The sequence below is a fragment of the Drosophila navojoa genome, chromosome 5 (assembly GCF_054131105.1).
Source record: "Drosophila navojoa isolate 15081-1374.11 chromosome 5, UAZ_NAV_1.0, whole genome shotgun sequence".
In the NCBI taxonomy this organism is placed as follows: Eukaryota; Metazoa; Arthropoda; class Insecta; order Diptera; family Drosophilidae; genus Drosophila; species Drosophila navojoa.
In genome coordinates, this window is record NC_142893.1 from 19,510,291 (window position 1) to 19,531,420 (window position 21,130).

The 21,130-nt window shown below is 39.6% G+C and overlaps 3 protein-coding genes across 4 annotated transcripts; all 3 read right to left on the reverse strand.

Moving 5' to 3' along the window:
- Positions 1-5,127: 5,127 nt before the first annotated feature.
- On the reverse strand, positions 5,128-13,989 carry LOC108654339 (pleckstrin homology domain-containing family G member 4B). Of its 2 annotated transcripts, XM_018105562.3 has the most exons (7): positions 13,554-13,988; positions 12,503-12,664; positions 12,067-12,400; positions 6,063-6,149; positions 5,891-5,995; positions 5,698-5,829; positions 5,128-5,636 (listed from the first exon to the last, which is right to left on the reverse strand). In XM_018105562.3, exons 1-7 carry the CDS (start codon positions 13,802-13,804, stop codon positions 5,193-5,195), a joined length of 1,515 nt encoding a protein of 504 aa, XP_017961051.1. In that variant the 5' UTR covers positions 13,805-13,988; the 3' UTR covers positions 5,128-5,192. The 2 variants fall into 2 exon arrangements, with proteins under 2 accessions (XP_017961051.1, XP_017961052.1); XM_018105563.3 differs by lacking the exon at positions 12,503-12,664 and having other exon boundaries at positions 13,554-13,989.
- A 1,909-nt stretch (positions 13,990-15,898) lies between these two features.
- LOC108654337 (uncharacterized) lies at positions 15,899-20,726 on the reverse strand. Its single transcript, XM_018105558.3, has 7 exons — positions 19,908-20,726; positions 17,739-17,837; positions 17,379-17,676; positions 17,223-17,309; positions 17,053-17,157; positions 16,859-16,993; positions 15,899-16,800 (listed from the first exon to the last, which is right to left on the reverse strand). The coding sequence occupies exons 1-7, from the start codon at positions 20,669-20,671 to the stop codon at positions 16,297-16,299; spliced, it is 1,992 nt and encodes a 663-aa protein (XP_017961047.1). The 5' UTR covers positions 20,672-20,726; the 3' UTR covers positions 15,899-16,296.
- Positions 18,049-19,252, reverse strand: LOC108654344 (uncharacterized). The gene is made up of 3 exons (XM_089261972.1): positions 18,431-19,252; positions 18,172-18,354; positions 18,049-18,054 (listed from the first exon to the last, which is right to left on the reverse strand). Exons 1-3 carry the CDS (start codon positions 18,848-18,850, stop codon positions 18,049-18,051), a joined length of 609 nt encoding a protein of 202 aa, XP_089118098.1. The 5' UTR covers positions 18,851-19,252.
- Positions 20,727-21,130: the final 404 nt, after the last annotated feature.

Sequence of the window (21,130 nt, forward strand, 5' to 3'; positions counted from 1 at the left end):
GCGATGCGCCGCCTTTTGAGCTGTCGTCGCTGCAATTTGTATTGCCGCCTTCGTCGTCGCTTCTCGTTCTCTGTAAATTGTTTTTTCCTTCTTTTTTTTGTTTTTATTGGTTCTTTCCGTTTTAAATTTCAATTTGGCGCTGGCCTGTAAGCAAGATGTATGTACAAGACCGTGGCGCAACCGTGTGGCATATGTTGGCACGCCAGGTGCGCCGCCAACTGGACGATTTATACGCGTCACAGTGCCAGCGCTGACAGTTGGCGTCTTGGCAGCTAACTGAACTGTCACTCAGCTGGAGCCGCCCCACACCTGGCACCTCCCTCTCCCTCTCTCGCTCTCTCTGTCGCCCTGTAGCTATTATTATTATGCCATTAGTTGGGCGGGGCCTCACACATTTTACACCGCATTTAACCCGAAACATGGCACTTAGCCGGCCGCATTTATCAATGCGTGTTAACGTGATTTTGTAGCCCCAAAATTCACACGGCGCATTATCAGCCATCAGGCATCATTATCATTATCATTATTATCAGCGCTATCTTCGTCATCGTCGAGGGCCACATTCGATACGTGTCTCACCTCGCACGTTGAGCCCAGTTGACGCTGCATTTTCGCTTACTGCGATTATCAAGCGTTTCCGTTTCCGCTTCCAATTCCGATTCCGATTCCGATTCCGTATTTCCAGTCGCTTTGCTCGTTTTGCGGCTTACGGCTATGCTCCAAAAATTACATGCCTTTGTTTTTTATCTAATGCTGCGCCGCATTGTCGGGTCTTAAGGGTCGTATAGCTGTGTGTGTGTGTGTGCGTGTGTGTGAGTGTGTGGAACGTGCGAGGACTTGTATGCCTGCCAGACATTTTTCACATTTGCACCCAACAACAATTTGGGACTCGCACTCGACTAGGAACAGCTTTGCTCCAGCCCTCGACCTCCCACCTCCTCTTCCACCGTCCACCCAGCTGCTCCATGCCGTGGCTTAGCCTCTGCTCTTCTCCAGTTTCTCTGTGTTGGGGCTCAGCGTGTGTAATTCGATCTATTATCAGTTGTCATCGTCCTGAAATTCACACATTCGCATCGGCATTGTCGTTTTGCTTGATTTGTGCCATGAGCAACAGCAGCACAATCCGGCACAGTGGTTCGGAATTCAATGAAAAAGACAAATTAATTGGGGAAAATACAAACTGTAAAAATAATAAAAAAATTTATTTATTTATGTAATATAGTTTTTTTTTTAGCTCACCAATTTGTAATATATTTTTTCAATATTATTTAATTATTTTTATGACTATATAAAACGGTTTCATTATATAATATTCACATAATAATATCTTATATATGTATTTATTTATGTAATATAGTTTTTTTTAGTTCACCAATTTTTATTATATTTTTTTCAATATTATTTAATTATTTTTATGACTATATAAAAGGGTTTCATTATATAATATTCACATAATGCATGTACTTTGGTCCCACTGTGCACTTAGCTCTCGCCTCTTCTTAACACCCCAAATTGTGCCTAACGCATTGTTTCACGTGCCATTTGACATCAGAAATTGGAACTTTTTCAAGCACAAATACCGAAAGACAAACGAATACACTCGAAAGTACAAATACTCAAATGCACACGCACAAGTGCCAAACGAGTTGAATATGGAAATGGAAATGGGATGGGGAAGGGGGAAGGGCAATAGCGAAAGCAACGGTAAAGATGGCAATGGAAATGGAGCTGGAGTTGAAGGAGGCGAAGCCGATGCGTGCCTAAGTGTTGCATTTACATGCGAAGTAATACAATTTGTGGCCTTGTGTCCTTCTGCCCGAGGGGCGACTGCGGCGCTGAGGCGTGAATTGGATAATTTATACCACACGCACATATGAGCAGTGGAGGCAGCATGTGCTGCACAAATCCAATGAGCTAGACGGACAGACGGACGGCAGTGGCCCCAGAATGTTGCATAACCGTTTTTCGCCACGGACTGGGGACTAGGGGTTGGTGGTTGGGGGTTGCTGTTGGGGGGGGTGAGCTTGTGTGGCATATTAAGCAAAAATTAGCAACAGTTGCGTGCCAGCGCGAGCCGCAGTCGAATATGTCAAGTTAATTTAATGTAGCGTGAACTGTGATGACTCTGTATGTGTGTATGTGTGTGTGTGTGGTGGGTGTGATCGAGTGCCAGCTGCGGCGCCTAGACAACAGCTCAGACATATGTTACGCCTAGCTGCGATGCTACGTGCAATAATTTGCGCAATTACTTGGCAAATTTGTGTTGTGGGAGCCGCCTCCTGCCACTCCTCTCCCGCCTGCCGCCAGGCAGTGTGGGCCAAAAAATATTTGGCCATGCTTCCGGCACTCTCGACTCTTCTACTTGGCCTAGAGTACGTGAGCGCACATGTTAAATTCAAATAAATTATGCCTCAAGGCATTTTACAATTCTATTGCCAGCTTTTTTAGGCGCAATATTGTGAATTGTGTGCCAAAGCGAACGAAAGTTTTCATATCCTGTGAAATGGCCAAGCAAAGGCAGCAAACGGGTATAAGTTGTGCAATGGCGTGTGAATGCAAGGATTATTCAGAATTTCAGAAATTTGCTCAAATAGATAATATATGTGATATCCGTATGCACTTATATAGGTCTCTCTTTGAGAATTATTCACTCTTATATTAATAATTTAAATATTTATGATAACTTCCCTTTATTATTAGAATATTTAACTGGCATTAATCTATTCCTTACATCGATTCATATAGAACTGTATTATTTGAGGAGTGAGTAAACAAAATGTTTACTGGATGCGTAATTTACCTCGCTATAGTTCTGGAAGTACTGGGTATCTGGTTGTCAGCAATAGCTCGCACTCAGGAAAAGTTGATTTGTTTTTTGCCTCCTCGACTTCCGCAAATTATGCATTTAACTGAAAAATGTTAGTGGAGGAGCAAACGTACATGTGGCATGTGGGCAGCTACGTGAGAGGCGTGCCAAAAACAGTTGCCAATGGCCTGAAAAAATATTGAAATATTTACTCAAGTCTGAGTAGATATGAAAATTTCGGAGGAAACCTGAACGGCTGCCACTTGAACGGCAATTGGTTGCTTTTGGTTTCATGTGCATGTGTGTGTGTGTGTGTGTGTGTGTGTGCCTTTTAAGCCAGCTCATAAAAATGTCAAATCATTTACATACACGTCAGCTTTACGACAACTGCTTGAAAGACATTAATACACTTAAGCTGCCTGGTAAAGGACACGGCATTATCCCTTATGCTATCCTTCAAGCAAACAACGGCGACAACTTAACTGACATAATACAATAAGGCAACAGCCAGGACCTTGGCTGCTGCTGCATGCATAAGAATCAACTGCCAGGACCAAAATGCCGTTAGACAGCGCCAGCAACCCACACACGCACCCACCACATTGCACCACCATATTTTCCTCTAATATGAACCACTCACATGTCAAGCAAGTCGCGTCTGCTCTCTTCTTCTTCTTCTCTTTTTCTATCTTTTTGTGCCCTGTTAACAAATTGCTTTTGTGCAAATTTTGTCACTATGAAAAAACATAACTAACACACACACACACACTCACACACTCGCACAGAACATCCTCGGAAGACAACTCAATAATTTGCATTGCATACTCCTTGGCGAGCAATGATTTAACTTCATTAGCGTTTTTTCCCTCTGCTTAGATTGGCCTGGGGACAATATACATTTTGGTCTTTTGGTCTTTTGGTCTGTTGGGCTGAGTGGCCTTTGCCATGCAATTTTTATCAAGTTAGATGATTATTTTGGTCATTGCTTGACCGGATAATCAGAGCATGCTCTTTGACTTTGATTCAAACATATTTGCCTGCACAGTGGTAAGACATTGGGTATATGTGGAGAGGGCAAGATAAAGAGCAAATACTACTAGAAATACTATAGAAATACAACTTGAACTTAGGTAAATTATAACATACTTTTAGCCGGTCTTTACTTATAGACATGTATACTTTTAAGAGTGTAACATGTATAAATATACATATATATTTATATTTTTTTTATAATAATTATAATTTTGTTTTCAGAGTGAATTCAGCAAATATATTATCGAAAATATATAACAGAATTATAATAGAAATTTTATAGATCAGTAATCTTCAACTAGTTATTATCATAGAATACAATAAAACTGTCATAACAGTCAATAAAAAAAATGTAATAATCTAAACAGGATTATAGAAATTGATTCACCTAATATCATAAAAGTTATTCGGTTCTTTACTAAAATTGTATATATAGTTTCTTGCTCTAGCCTAACTCCTCTTCTATATTCAATATAATTAACATAGACCAATACTAATCTGAAAATTATTCATAAAATGTATGAATATATGTTATGGTTATCAAAAAAATAAATGTATGTATATAAGAATTTTAACATATTTGCTTTTACTATTGAATTGAAATTTAAGAATGTATTTGATATATATATATATCTTTTTTTTTCCTGAAAAACCCTAATACTATATTCCTTTTTGAGTTCAGCTGAAACACTTTTGAAATTATCATAGGTAATATGTGAGTCAAATATAGTTAATGTAAGATTTCTTAGTAATAGTTTCTAATACGACAATGAGCAATGAAACAAAGAAAAGTTGAGATTTTTACTTTTTGGCCTTTATAATCTGACTGACCCTTGACCTCTCTTGCTGCTGGCATTCCTCAAGTCGTGATCATGGTTCATTAGTCGCTCTACGAGGGCCCAGCCATGCGTGACAGGTTTCTTTTCTTTTGGTGCGCTGCAGCAGTCTGTCATAAATTCTAAACAAATAGATTTGTCATACAATTTTTGGTGGCCACTGTAAAAGAGCGCAGCAAGGATGTCCCAAGGAGCAAGCTACTTTTTGTGAATAGCTCAGAGATGTGTGTGTGTGTGTGGCAAAAAAGATGAAAAGCTATTTACATTTTGCATTTGCCTGGTGCCCGGTACTCGGCGCTTGGGCTGGGCTGGGCAAGGACAAAGCAGCAGCGGCACTGCAAAGGCAATTTATCATAAATATTTGTCAACTGCAGCAAACTTATTTTACGGCCGAGCAGGCAGGATGCGACAGGAAGTGGCCGGATGTGGCAGCTGTATGTGACCAGCACAGTGTAGAAATAACTTAGCTTTATTACTCTATGGTCCTAGCAGCTAGATCTCGTACAGTGTAATTAGCACTACAAGTAGTGCCATATCAGCCAGATGGCCAGCACCACGCCCAGCACCAGGTCCATGGGCAGACTGAAGGTATCGCGCTGCGCCTGCTCGTGCCGCGCTATCTCGATGATCTTTTGGGTGGCGTGCAGCCACTGCTTGACCACGGAAGCCTCTGACGCCACAAAGCAGTACTCCTCACGCCTGGCCTTCTCCTTGTCCGGCTGCTTGACAATCAGATTGATAGTCTTGTTCGCATTGGCGGTGGCCAGCTCCAGTGGCCGCTGAAGCTCCACGTGCTCCCAGCTGTAGTGCTGTCGGTACGCCAGGCGCTTCTTGCGCACCTCAGTGCAGACCAGACAGCGATCGAAGAGAAACACCTTGGCGCGATACTTCTTCTTGGTCGGAAAGTGCTGTGCATCGAACTCCGTCGAGCGCCGAAAGAAGCCCTGCTGCTGCAGATCGAGCTGGGAGAGAGAGTGGAGAGTTAGTCTCCTCTGCAATTCCCGACAGTGGGCTGAGGCTCACCTCGTTCAGCTCATCTATGTTGGGTATCTCCTCAGCCTGGTTGACCACATCCAGCTGGCGTCGCATGCGCGTCTCCAGCTTGCATACAGCACTCAGCACTGGCTTACAGCTGATGCCGCTCTTGTAGAATTCCTATAAAGCACACAGTTAAGTAACTGGACATCGACCTTAGTCTTAATCTGGGTCCACCTACCGATATGAATTGCTGCAACAGCAATGGATATCTGGTCAGTCTTTGTATGGGCTGCACTAGAAAGCTGTCGATGCCCAGTTTGTCTTTTATCGTCGTCTGATAGCTCTGCAAATAAAGAGTATCTGTCAGTCGAGTTGTTGTTAGCATTTGCTATCTCTTGACTCTTGCTTACCTGCAGCCACTCGCGATTCTCCTGGCGCAACAGCATTGAGGATTTCTTGCCCATGGTAAAGCCCACATAACAATAGAAATTGTTTCTCTGCAAATAACAAAATGGAAATATGACATAAACAGTATTTCAGAAACCCATTCAACAACTATAGTATATGAATACTAAAATGTCTTTAGTTGAAAAGAAAAGAAAAAGAAATCTCAAGTGTCCCCAGATAAAATCTAAAAGAGAATTTTGACACACATGTTTGAAATTTATTTTACAAATTTGCAAGCATTTTGTCAAACAATATAAAAGCGAAACAAGCGAATATTTCAATAGAAAATTGTGGAAAGACTGACTATGGGATACGCTGTTTAAATTAGTGAAGCGAAATAAATGATGTAAATAAAATGAATTTTTGTGTAGAGAACACCAGACATGATAAATATATATATAAAATAATATAATAAATAATAAAAAAATAATAATAAAAATATCAAATATACTTATTTAAAAAAAAAAGGACATGGAAAAGCATACAAATAAATAGATGCAATTTTATTTTGATGAATTATAAAATAATAAAATAAAAATCTAGGAATATCAAAAAAAAATTACCAAATTTACATTTGAGCACTGTATTTAATATCCGCAATATAATATAAAATTAAGAGAGAGACAGAGAGAGCAATAAAATAATATTCACTTTAAAAAATCTTTTTTCTCTGTATATACCCTTTGGCATCTCTGCCACAGGGTATAGGAATATGTCAAATTAACAATTTTGATAGCAATTTACTCAGAATGCAAATGACTCAGTTCTAGAACATGTGAGCATTTAGCTCAAATACCCTGTGCGAAAATATTGTACAATAGTTGATGCGAGGAATGCAAAAATAAACGAATATTATTTTTACCTGCCCGCTGTCGTCTTGTCCGGGCGACACGTACAGCAATTGTTTAATGCAATTATTAGAGACATGCAAATGCAGTCAACAGCCCGAGGGCAGCCCGGCTCGAGACGTATCAAGCTAAATGCAGCTCGAGGCGAATGCAAAATGCCCAATGCAAATATTGCCACTGCAGCTGCGAATTAAGCCAACTAATCTGTGGCCTGTCATCAAATCGTATAATTATTATTCCATTTGATTATGGGTTTTGATTTGACAGGGGCTCAGGAGAGTGGCTTAATAGTCAGCACAGCAGATAATCGAATTAAATGCATCAAAAACTACACTAAGCCAAATAAATATGTATATATAGTATGTATGTATATACATAGATGTGAATATGTATTTTGCATGTTGAACCAATTTCGAAAAACGGGGAGGAGAAACGCACCCAGCGAGTGGAATATCAATTTTTCAGTGGCTTTGCCAAGGCTCACAGTTGGTTTGCACTTGGTTCCGATTGTGTGTGCGTGTGTGCGGTATGGCATTACGTGACTTAAATACTCAAAAATTATGATTTCGCCAGCAGGCAAGGTTTACTTGCACACATACATTTATATGCATGCATATGTATAGCTCTCTCTGTGTGAGGCTGCGACGATGACGACCAAAGCCCAGACCTGCAAATGGAGCCATGCGAACGGTATTTGCTGGCTAAACAATATACAGCTTTATTGTTTAAGCGACAGTCGAGTATTTGTTGGGTTGGCTGAGGTTAACGTGGGCCAACTTCAAGAACTTTGAATTGCCGCTACCGCTCAAAATTTACTATCGCAAGTTGTCAAACTGAAATTGAAAAAGATTCTACTTTAAATTTATTATTTCAGCAGTCAACTTAAGTACTCGGCACTCTATATTTTTACTTTGACTGAAAATAGCTAAACGTTTGTGATAATGAAGAACATATTTCGCTTCATTAGTCAACGTCTTATATGTAATCTAAGTAGCAATTATAGCACGTAGAAATGTGGCTTAGCCCAAGCAAAGAATATACCAAAGTGCAGCTATATATCTATATATATAGCTATAAGTCTTTTGATAAGATATGAAGTGCATGCAGTTGAGCGACATTCCATAGAATAATCCATATATTAAAATAAAAGTTAATTCCTAATGATGAGAATACACTTTAGATAATGATCTATATTATTCATACAAATATAAATAATAAAGTCTCTTTTGATACATATTTTTAAAAACAAATTGAGTCATAAATCATCGTAATTATCGAAACAGCAAATCATAAAAGTCACTATAAAACTCGGCTGAGTTTTAACGAAGGCCATCGGCGTCACACAATAATTCCTATGACAGCTATATGATATTGAATTTTTGATATAATCTAGCTGCGAAGCCAGAAACCCTGAAACAGTTGTAGCATGTTTCAGCAATATCTTTGGACATACATAAATCGGAGGGGTATGCAATAACTTATAAGGAAATGGCTAAAGATAATGAAATGTGTATTCAAAGTATTATTAAAATAAAGTTGTTATAATAATGTGTATAGACTATTATTTAGGTATTATTTCTCCACTTTTATAGCTTCGAATCTCCATTGTTCTATTTCAGATTCAGCTCCAATCAAGTTGTTCATATATATTGTATAATATTCGTCAGTTTCTTTCTTTATTAATCAATGTCCAGTCAAATAAAAGCTTCCCATTTCATTTGTCGCGATTCGAAGGCAATTTATAAATGAAGCAGACAAGCTTTTTATGGTTGCCTTTGATATGTATGTGTTTTTTAGATTTATGCCCCAAAAGTGTGCGGACAAGTTTTGTGAGCAGAAAATAGAAAACGTCAAACTCGAATTGATCAAAAATACTTTATCAGAAATGAGCAACATTAATGCTCGAAATGCTTTAACTAATCGACAATCCAATTATATTTGAAAGGCCTCATTAATCCGTTGGAGGCAAAGGAAATACGCATCAACGTTCTATATGAAAAATTGTTTACAGAACGCGTTGCCAAAATGTGCCAAAGCATTTGTGTAAACAAATTGAAAACTTTTATGATGAATATTATTCTAAATATTAAAGAAACTTGTACTGTCTCTCACTCTATCTCTCTCTCTCTCTCCCTCTCTCTTTCTCTCTCGATCTCTTTTGCGATGCTGTGATTCAGCTGAAAAGTAGAACATAAATCAGTTGGCGTGTTTGTCGCGCATTTAACCAAAGCCTTGGCAAATCCTCTCAGGCTTAAGCGAGCAAAATAAAAATCCGCGAGTGCTCTTGGCTGTCAGGAATGTTACCTGCGCATGCTATGCGCATGCTGTCAATATTTGGGCAGCTGCTTGCATTCTGGGAAACCAACATGACATAAGATCGCAAACTGTGCAAACACATGCATACATACAACAATATATATTATATATGTATGCATATATATGTGATGTATGTCGCATATAAACACAATATAAGCACACTCTAAAGGCTGTCTGGCAATTTCAATTCAAATTGATTGTTTCGCTGTCAACACTCGCCGCTGTCCCTGGCCACATGTGCCGCAATAGCGCAGCACTTGCCTCACACCCATAGATCCCCCCAAAAAAAGAACATCAAAGCATAAACGATTCGTTATCATTCGTAATAAAAGCTAAAGCTTGAGCTATTCTCGTGATTTGACAAAGTGCGCTTCATACATAGACATGTCTGTACATGAACATTTCTGATATATTCACAATATATCTATAGCTGCGCAAAGCTCAACAATTTGATGACGTCAGCTCGCAGTGCCGGCTATGAAAATTTGTCGTTCATCAAAGATTTCAGCGGGAGTTTCGTTGCTAGAAATTAACGCTCTAATGTTTCTTGTACACAATTTCAGCGATTATTTCCAATCTTATCTGCAGGGGCTTTACTTGCTCCTCGTCATCGCCAATGGCGTTTTCTTGTTGGCCCGCTAATTGGCTGAGTCGCAAATAGCCAACATTCGGCTGTTTATCAATTTGTAGCTAACCAGTTAAGTGGAATTGTCTGCGCAGGTATACGAATGTATATAGAGATAAACTAGTTGAATGAAGCTACTTGTTTATGCCCATATCTTTAAAGTAAATACAAAATAATAAATATTGTTTTTGAATCAGTTTTAAAATTTCATTTACAGTAAAATGGAAAATTTTCAAAATTTCAATCTAGGGTATATTTAAGCTCAGCATTATATGTTTGCTCATTAATTTAAGCTCATGTCATGTAGGCATTATCGGGCTTTGTGTTGAATAATTGCTAGAGCCCCATCCGGGGCTTGGCCTGAGCCAAGTATCTTGTTGCCGGCACCCGAAAATAAACTCTTAATTCTTGTACAGGAATTTTCTTGGTAATTCAATATATGCTCAAGATAATGCCCAATTCCTATGCATATTAATAAATGAAAGAAAGAGATGGGAGAGAATGAAGCAAAGAATCGTGACACACTTGTCACAGGTGTGAATAAATGTGCCCAATTCAATGAAGAGCTCATCATTAGCAATGCGTATACTAAAGGTAAATCAAATTCATGTATGCATGATGTATTTATAATTTATGAGCTGCCGCGACAAGTGCTGAGTCGAGTTGCGCTTAGCATATTTAAAACCCATTTTCCTCCACTTGCAGATGCCGTCGACTACGTTAATTTGCATTAATTGCTGAGTTCAGCAGTAAGTAAGGGCAAACGCTAAAATACAATAGCAGTAGGTTAATAAACAATAGCGGGCTAGCTGCGAGCAAAAACTCAACTGCACGCGAGAGCTCAGTAAATAAATAAAAACAAATATTAAACAATAAATAAAAAACGAAGCAATCTTAAAACACGAAATCAAAAGACGCGAAAACGTCAATCACAAAATCTTTGCACTCAGTCAAGCAATTGTCGAAATATGACGAAAGTATAATAAATTAAGAAAAGTTGAAAAGCAATGAGTATTAAATCATCGTATACCCTGTCCACTATTAAATACGGGGGCTTAGCTAGAGCATTATTAAATGTATATATGAACTACTTATTATTATATTAAATTTTTATTTTTCATTAATTTTTTACTATTTTATTCCTTTACATTATATTATTTTTTTTCATATATATATTTATATATATATATATATATATATATAGCAGTATATATATATATATATATATATATATATATATTTTTTTTTTTTTTTTTAATATTTATTTCATTTAATTTTCATAGAAACTTTTTATGAAAAAATAATAATAATTTTTTTTTAGTTTTCAATGAGAAAATTAATAAGAAAAGAACATATTTTCATTTAATTTAATTTATCTTAAAATAGTAACAACTATTATCTTCACTTTGTATTTAAATCATTTGAATTTAAATAATAATAAAAATATAGAAAATAAATTGAATGATAGTATTAAATAAAATCAATTTGAAAATGTATAATAATAATAATTATGTAAAGTTATTATTTATTAATAATTATAGATTAATGTTTTGTATTTAAATATTTTGTTTTATCATGATTTATTATTGATTTACAGTTATTATTTATTAATAATTATAGATAAATGTTTTGTATTTAAATATTTTGTTTTATCATGATTTATTATTGATTTACAGTAGCTTTGTTTATCAAATCATGATTTTAATTATAATGTGGCATGTCCCCATTTGTAATGAAACCGCTGTTATGACGTACGTATTTCTTTGCATATGTAATCCTCACCAACGTCAATATACAGCAATTTCATAATAATAAATGCATTTATGTATAAATTAACATACATTCAAAGAAATGTACAACTTATATGGAAAACTTTTACACCATAAACTATTTTGTGAATGTGATTCATTAGCCATAAAGATTGGCAATTTGCATTTGATTGATTTGATTGCTGATCTGTTCCAGATATGAGACCTTTCGTTAGGGTATTAAATCCACACTTTGGCACTTAAAACAATAGGCAAAACGCATAGCAAATATTTGAAATTTTAATTTGCTTGGGCGGTTCAAGCCGAGTCTCAGAACCTGTCCCGACAGCTACCGCGAGATACTTAAATGGGGTTGACGGCTTTTATAAGCAACGTCCACTGGTGCCGGCCCACGCCAAATGCTACTCACCTCAAAGTGTGTCGCAAACTCATCGAAGAGGCCTTTCAGATCGCGCTGGTTGCGCAACATCATGGGCAGAATCTCCTTCTCGTGCAGCTCGAGGATCTCGGAGATGTTGCCCAGGAGCAGCTGCTGTCGCTGCTCGCCGCGCAGTCCCTCGGGCAAATCCTCGCACTTCTGTAGGTTTCCATAGTTGCTGATGCCCTTGCGCAGATAGTTCACATAGTTCACCTCCGTCTGGATCAGTTCGTCAATAATGAAGCTGATCTTCTTGGAAGCATAGATTTCCGTTTGATCGCAGGGAAAGAGATTCTCTAGCGACAACGTATCCTCATCTTCGTGGCTAAATGGAAGGAGCAAAACGAGATATCCAACAATTAGCAGCGCCAACTGAATAAGAGCTTCAGGCTTGCTGCCGAGGATCGATTGGAGCCATGCTACTTACTACTCATCGCTAAGGGTTTCAAAACTGATTGTATGTGTGAGGAAGCCGTTGTGTGCATTGTGTGTGGGAGATGAGCTCGTTGCCGAGGGTGTTCCCGGTGTGGCACACGTTGTTTGTGTCGCTGGGGTGCTGCTTGTGTGAATTGAATTCAATGAGATGCCACTGTAAACACAAAACAAACATGGATGCAAACGGATGAGTAACACAACAAGAGAGCAACAACAACACAATCATTAGTTGATAAGAGCTGGACCTCGAATCAGGTCGACAAGTAGGCCAAGATTTCCCGAATACATGCTCGGACTAGAGTCGAGAGTATAAACTAATTGAATAGCCTCGTATTTATCCATAAAGATCTATTATGACATTGAGTTGGATTATATAATTAGCTAAATTTATAAACTGATCTTAGTGTATAGTTTCATAATATTGTGTAATTTAATTTAGATATTTAACTAAGAAATCAGGAAATGTCAATTATTATTGCAAACAAAGATTGGTTCCTTAATGGGTAAGAGAATGGCGAATCCCATTATATTTATCAGCAAACCCTTTATATACATAGTTAAAAAGGTAACAAAAATTTAAGCAGTCATCACTTCCGTTAATCGTATACATGCAATTACACTCTACTCACACTTGGCCTATAATCTTTATAATGAGCTGCCCATCACTAGTATTACTCCCCATACATTAACAATAGTTTGACAATAATTATCAACTATCAGATCGTATTCAATTTCTTATGCAAGGCACGTCTGGGGACGTTCCCAGCAAGCGATTCACTGGAAGTCGCGTAAAAATAAACCTAAACTCAGTATGTTGACATTTGTTCATAAGCTTATCTTATCACGTATACGCCACGTTAAACATTGTAAAATTCACAATATACAAAATACATATAAAAACATGTAGAATTCTCTACTGTGACACGAACAACAATGACCAAACGTAGGGGGAAAATGTTTGAGGAAGCTTCACAGGCAAATATAACACACTAATAAGCCGTTTCCTGGGAATCAATAGGATGAACTTAATTAGTTAGACCCACCTATCGCAATCCAAAATGCTGGCCTGCTTCTCAAGCTTCCCATTCGAAGCCTTTGGCGATATCGAACCGTTTTTTGTAAGAGTAGCAACTCCGTTGCCTTTTACCGCGCAATCCGTTTCACAGACATCGACACTTTTCGGAGCCGTACCGTCGCCCAGCACATGCAAATAGACGTTAAGCACTTGCACAAAGGCTATGGATAGAAATGTAATCGCAACGGGCAGTATATCGAACCAGCTGATGGCAAACATTTTACACTGTTTCACAATATGTCACACTTATCGAATATCAATTGATTGGACATGAGGCCATTGGATAACACAATAAACACAGAATATTTTGCGTCTACGTCGATCGCTTGAATCCAAAATAAGATCGTCGCATCGTAAGCCGCACGAACCGCTGCGTAGCAAATGCGAAAGTCAACTGACTCGAAAGTTTGCCATAAAAATTCAACTGTTCGCCGCGCGAGCTTTCGCTGCGATCGTGCGAAACTTTATAGCAAAAGCTCACGCTTACGCTCCCGCTCTCGGCTCACGCTCTCTGCTCGCCATCTCTCACTATATGTTTGTCTGTTTCTGGCAGCACGCGTCAGGCAGGTATTTGTTTATAAACAAAATGCAAAACTGTAAAATTATTGAAATGTCTGCTGGAATTCATAATTTTACACTTTTGCTTTCTGGCCGTCGGCCTAGCCGTCGCAAATTAAGAATTTCAATTAATGAGTGTAGCCTGATTAATGGCTATAACTGTAATTATGGCCATAATCTAATGCTGTCATGTTTCTGGCTTCGCCATGAACTTATTTGGGCCAGAGTGCTCAAATCACGCCTCATTTTATAGTCGAGTCTAAGCAGCTTTGGCTAAGCGCTCATTAGTTACACTTAGCTGTGTTTGTCCACACTGCAAATCAAATTTATGGCGATGATCTCAGAGAGATCACTCACTGTTTGTATGTATGCAAATGTGTATGTATGTGATTAAATAAATACTTTATTGTCATCGTCGTTGTCTACGTTGCAAATTTCACAAATGAATTGCTCACAATTCATTTTATTCATATTATTTGTAATTGATTTTTGTTTTATTTTCGTTCTCGTTCTTTAGACAATGCGCGCTAACACCCCTCATAAATTGCGTGCTGGGAATGAGGCAACAATTGGTGGACATAGTATATGTTGAGCCCGGCAGATACCAAGAATCGACAATTATTATAGCCCCATCACGATTGATGAGCTGCATACTCCGAGCTGCGAGCAGCAGTCTGCAAGCATTTTGCATAAATTGAAGAGCTACAAGTGAAGCGAGCCACAAATGTTTATATATACATATACATATGAGTGTGTGTGTGTGTATATCTATTTATAAATATTTTTATTTCTGCTTGTCTTAATTTTTTTGTGGGAGAACCGTTTATTTTTAAACATTTTCAAAGTGATGTCACAAGTTGTTCAAGTGCCAAAACAAGTTATTCTCTTGCTGTTGTTGTCGTTGTTGTTATTTGTGTTGTGGCATATTATTAACAATATCGCTTGGAGGCCAATTAAGCGGGCGAGACGCAGCGATTCCCGGGCTCTTCAATGGCGTGCGAATTTTTGCATGATAAATCTGTTATTGGACGAATCTCTTGCCATTCGATAAGCAAATATGTACATACATACATACATATATATATAGAATGGAATATGTTTTACATTTCAATCATGTTTGGCAATCGCAATTGTTAATCAAGTAAATTTGTTTAAGTGATTAATAGAGAATATTGATATAATTTATTCTATGAGCACTATACTTGAAAACAGATTTTGAATAACGAGAAATGTCTCTTATTTACACCCAATACTTTAATTAAATTGCTTTATATAAAAAGAAAAGAACTAAGTAAAAAGCGCACAGGAAATGTTAGTTTATAAGAAATTTAATGCTCCTATACCCTAGACTAATACTCAGATATTAATAAATCCTTGATAAGCTAGTATTATAGTATTATTTACATCCGTTTTGCGTAAATGTTCGCTAATTATTTATATGGCATAATATAAACTATTGCGTAGTTAACCAGATATCTTTACAATCAAGTGTTTATCTTTATTATTACTTCCTAGACTTTAACCATACTTGAATGTATGGGTACCACTCAGGCGTCATCTAGTTTAAGGGTTAAATACTTTGTCAGGTAATTCATCTCTCAGTGTCTGATTGCTATCGATTCTACCAGTTTTAGGTTTATCTGCACGTTGGGATTTGCCTGTGGTACATTAATTTACCTACAATATATAATATAATTATAATTACCTTCAGGCTAAACCTGTTGTCAGCTGATTTAACACGAAATAAGAGCACAATTTATGTGTTAACAACAATTTAGTTTACTTGTGACAACATCGAATATACAATAATATAAATACAACAATAATCGTATACTTTTTTGCTTTAAATATTACAATTAACTTAATTGGCAATATTTGGTGTTTTAGCCTTAGACTTAAACAGCTTTTCTTAAATTTTTTGTTTTTTTTTTCCATTTTTTGGTTTAGGGAAGGCAACTAGTCATAACAAATTTAGTATATAATAATAATAAACATGTGCCAACCTCTAAGCAGTTGACTTATTGCACAGGCTCATTCCCGTCCAGCCAGCTGTACAGCTCCGACTGCGGCGACCTGGCCAAGGACTCATGAGCACCCTCATGGTCTGTCTTTTGGATACCAGTTCAGTGGGCGAAGGTCCCTCTCTGGACGACTTAGGAGGCGGCGTACCAGGTGGTGCGATTGCCGGTGGCCTCCTCCTCCGGCTTGGGCATCACCCAGATGTTGCCGATGCCGCTGTCCGAACTGAAGCGATTCGAGTCACGATAGAGCGATAGACTGGGCGCCTTGCGATGCAGATGATCGTTTTCACGGCAGTAGCGATCGTGCAGCTTCTGCCGCTCCTCGTTGGCGTAGTTGTTGATCATGTCGCGGATGAGATCCAGCCAGAGCTGGATCTGTGCGGGATCTGCGCTGAACTCGCACTCCTGCTGCTTGCGTCGCTCATAGAAGAGTGTGAAGGATTTGGTTTTGGCCGCAATGCCGATATGCTCGCAAGGATAGCGACCGTGGAATACCAAGTGTTTGCCCTTGATCTCCGTATAAATGATGCACTTGTCGAATATGAAGACCTTGGCACGATAGCTGCGCTTCAGCTTGTGATCCGTCACCTGAAACTCGCTCACCTTACGGAACTTGCCCTGGTAATACACATTGAACTGCAAAGGAAATTAGTTAGAGATGCTTACATATCCCCATTCAGGGGGGCTAACTCACCTCATTGCAGTCCACAATATCGTTGATGATCTCCGACTCGTTGGTGGTGATCAGCAGCGTGCGCAGACGCTTCTCCAGACGACAGCAGGACTCAATCAGTGGCTTCATCACGATGTCACGATTCTTGAAGAATGTCTTCAACAAATATGATAATCAAATTAGTGACAGTTAATTTATTTAAGGGCTTTACTTACATTGATGAACTGCGTCAGGAGCAAGGGATAACGCGCCATGCGCTGTATAGGCTGCACCAGGAAACTGTTGATGCCCAGCTTATCATCGCGTTCCAGACGTATGCTCTATAAGAAAAATATACCTTGGTCTTAGTTTCCAGTTAACAGTTAAATGAGCAGATGTTGCCTACCGTAAAATAGTTCTTATAGAGATCGCACAGCTTTAAGGATTTCTGCTTGTTCATCGTGAAGATCACATAGCCATAGAAACAGTTTTGCTATCAAATGATATAAATTTTGATATAATATATTCACAATTTGATGAGCGTCAAAACGGCGCAACTTACATCCAAAAACTCCAAGAACTCGTCAAAGAGTCGTTTCAGATCGCGACGATTTCGCTGCAGCATGGGCAAGAACTCATCCCGATGGAACTCGGCGATTTGCTCAATGTTGCCAAAGAGATCGTACTTCTTGCCACGCAGACCTTGAGGCAGATCCTTGCGCTGGAAGATATTGCCATAGTTCTCGAGGCCCGTAAACAGATTCTTCACATAGGCCTCCTCCGTATGAATAAGCTCCTCGAGTATGGGGTGCACACACTTGTCGCTCTTATCACGCAGCTCAATTTCAGTCTCATCCTCTCTGAAGAATTGAAATAAACAAAAATTAGATCTATTTGAATTGTGTATTTATGATGCACTTACTCTTCCTTGGGCTGATAGACGGAATGAAATTTATTAACCAGCTGATGGTTTGTGGTGCCAATAATTTCAGTCTTTCTCCTTGGAGTGGAGCGAAAATTCCTGTGTGCGATAACAGAAAAGAGAAGAGGTCAAACACGGCAATCTTTTAATAAAACTTATCATAAAGTTTGGATCCAAGTGCGTTACGAGAACAACAGACCAAGAGGAAGAATAACAAATTACGCTACGATAAGACACAACCAGGCGCGGCGTCGCTGAATGAGTCACTGGCCGCCAGAGTGTCAACTGATAAGCGCTACCCGCTCCAAGTTTAGAGCTCATGGGACAGAGGGATTTAAATAATAATACAGTGTTTGCCAAATGATTCAGTCCAGGGAACTACAACGGCGACAACTACAAGCGGCGAGAGTAAATAGTGAGAGGGTAGCCTCACCTCTTCTGGGTACTTCTTCTGATCATCAGTGCCTTGAAATACATTTAGCCCACCAAAGATACTGTGCACGCCCACCGACAGCTTTCGCAAGCAATCGACGAAGAAGTCGAGCTGGGAGATTAGGAACCAGGAGAACATGATCACCAACAACATGGACACGCCGGTGAGTATGAAGCCAATCAGCTGGAAGACGGAAGACACACAGACTGCAAAGCTAGAAAGTAACACCGATGCGACAATGACGGAGTTGAGTACCTACCCCGTCAACAAGGCGCTCCGGCTTATAGGGGGCAAAGACTGGCTCGTGCCTAGGGGGATGAGTGTATCTGTAATTAATGTGCGAGTCACTGCCCACATTGCTCTCCGAACTTATGTTTCTTAGGCTGGTCAAGGATATTTTGGAGGTGGTCGTAGGTCTCTGTCTGCCAGGCCAAGAATGGACACTGTCAGCATCGCTGTTGGCTGCATCGGTTTCCGCGGCTATGACAACGTTGCGCTCATCCGTATTCACGCCCGTAGTCACCATCAGGGGCGGAGGACTAGGGGGAGCCTCCGTGATTTCTTCCTCATTGTGGTGTCGCAGGTCCGAGATTCTCACGTGGAGCACGCTCTTAGAAGTCTGAACCTCTTTGCTCGGTCTACTGCCGCTTGGCCCATCGTTGGGGTCTGCGCCACTCATATTTTAGCTGAAGCTGATATGTAACACCTGAGCTCGGCAGATACATTTTACAAATTTCGGTACATTTTCCAATCAAGTTTAAATTGTTTCTAGATTTTTGTTTTTGACAGCTGACAACGAGCCAACCGAGTTGCGACCGGTTCCAGAGCCAAACACAAACGTAATTTAAGCTCCAGACACTTGCCAATTAAGTTCGGCATTAACAAGGCGATAAACACCAGTGAATCGCTATGGCCAAGTCACCTAATTGGACTTACGACTTTGTATATTACTAAAATGGACCACCTGATGACCAAGCAATCCATAAGCAAAGGCAAACAGGTGTGATGCTCAACAATTTGTCACATATATCAGAGGTAAGCTAATATGGGGAGTATCATTTAGTTTGGAAAAGGTTCTCAAATTGATTTTCGCGCATAATCTCAACTTAATGTTCGCGAAAAACTCTGCAAATATTAATCTAAGATCATGTTTCGTGAGTTGAATATGTGAGAATATAACTAAAGCAAGCACAAGTTTAGCAACACAAAAACAGTGTTGTATAACTGCCAGAATAATAAACTGATAAGACAATTTTTCTGCGTTATCTCAAAGCTAACATTTGATAACGAACTCGCAGAAGTTTGTTCAACATCTAATCTAGTGTTTTAAAACGTAGACAAATGGGGTGTATTAACGTAGACAAATGGGGTGTATTAATACTTGCTCAGATTCGCTCAAGAATCGATAGTTTAAAAAGCGTCCACTTAAGTGATATGCGTATCTCTAGAGCTCAACAATATGTAGCACTATATATGAAATTGTGCAGACAAGATTAAGACTAGACACACTCGTAATTTCGAGTGTCGCAGAAACCTGTAGAAAACCAATATGCCTTTTTCACTCTACAAACGTATAAATAATAAAAAAAAAAAAACTGAATTTGGATATTGATAAATGATGAGCAATAAACAAACAAGAACTCGGCTAATTTATATATGTTTTTTTTTATAACAAGCGACATGGACTGATAAGATATACTAAGTAATATCTGTTAGCCAAACACTGTGGAACATACCTTGGGAAATCTTTGTCATTGCGCAGCTTGGTGGGATCCGCGCTTATGGAACGCTGTACCGCTTGGGCCTTCACTTCATCCGCGTCTGTGCAGCTGGCGGGCAGCACGGCGGAGCTGCTCTCGCTGAGCATGTACTCGACCGCCTCCTGAGGATCCGCTTCAAAGTCTGAGATCTGATCGACCTCGTCTTCGGAGCGCACCTCATCAATGCTGAGATGGTTGCTGGATACGGAATCGGTGCAGGAGCTGAGACCGGGCAGAGCAACGCGCCGCGGCGGGGGTGGAGTTCGAATGTTAACCTGCTCTGTGTACTGCGAGAAGCTGGGATGGCGACGATTCTCGAGCAGCTTCAGGCTAAGACGATCTTGCCGTAAGTAGCTAATTGTGGTCTTCAGTGTCTCGAAGCGCTGCACCTTCTGGCGCACATCCAGAAATGCCGGATCCGGCGTTGTGGGTGTCTGTGGCGTGTTATCCGCGCACGGCTCTGCCGTGTCTTCACTGGCCGCGCGCATTTTCAGTATGGAGCGTCGATTGAACGCGCTCTCCGTGTCCGAGTTGACCGAGTAGGAGAGCTGAAAGGAACTCGAACTGCTGCTCGCGGTGCTGTCGCGTCGTCCGCCGCAATGCCCGTCCAGCGCACTACTGTGACGCTCCAGCTCCGATGGCTGGCCGCTGCGGCGACGCGAGTTGCGCTTGTTGAAGTTCCGATTGCTCAAGTTACGCTCTCGCCGAAACGGCAGCGGGCTGAGATCTTCGTCGGCCATTGTGCTGCGAGTGATCGTGGGAGTGGGGTAGGCGGTACACACCTAGGTAGGTAGGCCTGATAATACTTATCGAGCTCCCTCTCTCAACACTCACTCGCGCCACTAATTAGGCGTTGAGTCTCTCACTCTCACTCTCTATATAATTATATCGTATTCTCACTCTCTTTCTTTCTGCTTTTTTTTTTTTGTGTCACAAATTTTACAAGCTTTGTGTTTTGTTGTTTATTGCGTTCTTCAAATGCGTCTCGATTCCACTTGTCTCAGATTGAGTCAATTTGAATATTGCAGCTCTAGTGTATCCAAATGTATGTATATACGTATGTATCCACACATTACATACACACAATTCTTTATCTTGTTTTGTTTGTTGGCGTTTACGAAACACGTATTCGTATCTCGTGCGTTGGCTGTCAACAGCTGCAAAAAAGAACAAGAAACACTCAAGAATTTAAGCAAAAT

What these genes read in the sequence shown, in the direction of transcription:
- LOC108654344 (XM_089261972.1), bottom strand. Translation starts at nt 18,850, where the DNA reads ATGAGTGGCGCAGACCCCAACGATGGGCCAAGCGGCAGTAGACCGAGC. An exon ending in CGGAGCGCCTTGTTGACGGG is followed by an intron (nt 18,355 to 18,430) that starts GTAGGTACTCAA and finishes TCCGTCTTCCAG; the next exon opens with CTGATTGGCTTCATACTCAC.
- LOC108654337 (XM_018105558.3), bottom strand. Translation starts at nt 20,671, where the DNA reads ATGGCCGACGAAGATCTCAGCCCGCTGCCGTTTCGGCGAGAGCGTAAC. An exon ending in TCTATAAGAACTATTTTACG is followed by an intron (nt 17,158 to 17,222) that starts GTAGGCAACATC and finishes TTTTTCTTATAG; the next exon opens with AGCATACGTCTGGAACGCGA. An exon ending in TCCTGACGCAGTTCATCAAT is followed by an intron (nt 16,994 to 17,052) that starts GTAAGTAAAGCC and finishes TATTTGTTGAAG; the next exon opens with ACATTCTTCAAGAATCGTGA.
- LOC108654339 (XM_018105562.3), bottom strand. Translation starts at nt 13,804, where the DNA reads ATGTTTGCCATCAGCTGGTTCGATATACTGCCCGTTGCGATTACATTT. An exon ending in AGAATCGCGAGTGGCTGCAG is followed by an intron (nt 5,996 to 6,062) that starts GTAAGCAAGAGT and finishes CTTTATTTGCAG; the next exon opens with AGCTATCAGACGACGATAAA. An exon ending in ACATAGATGAGCTGAACGAG is followed by an intron (nt 5,637 to 5,697) that starts GTGAGCCTCAGC and finishes TCTCTCTCCCAG; the next exon opens with CTCGATCTGCAGCAGCAGGG.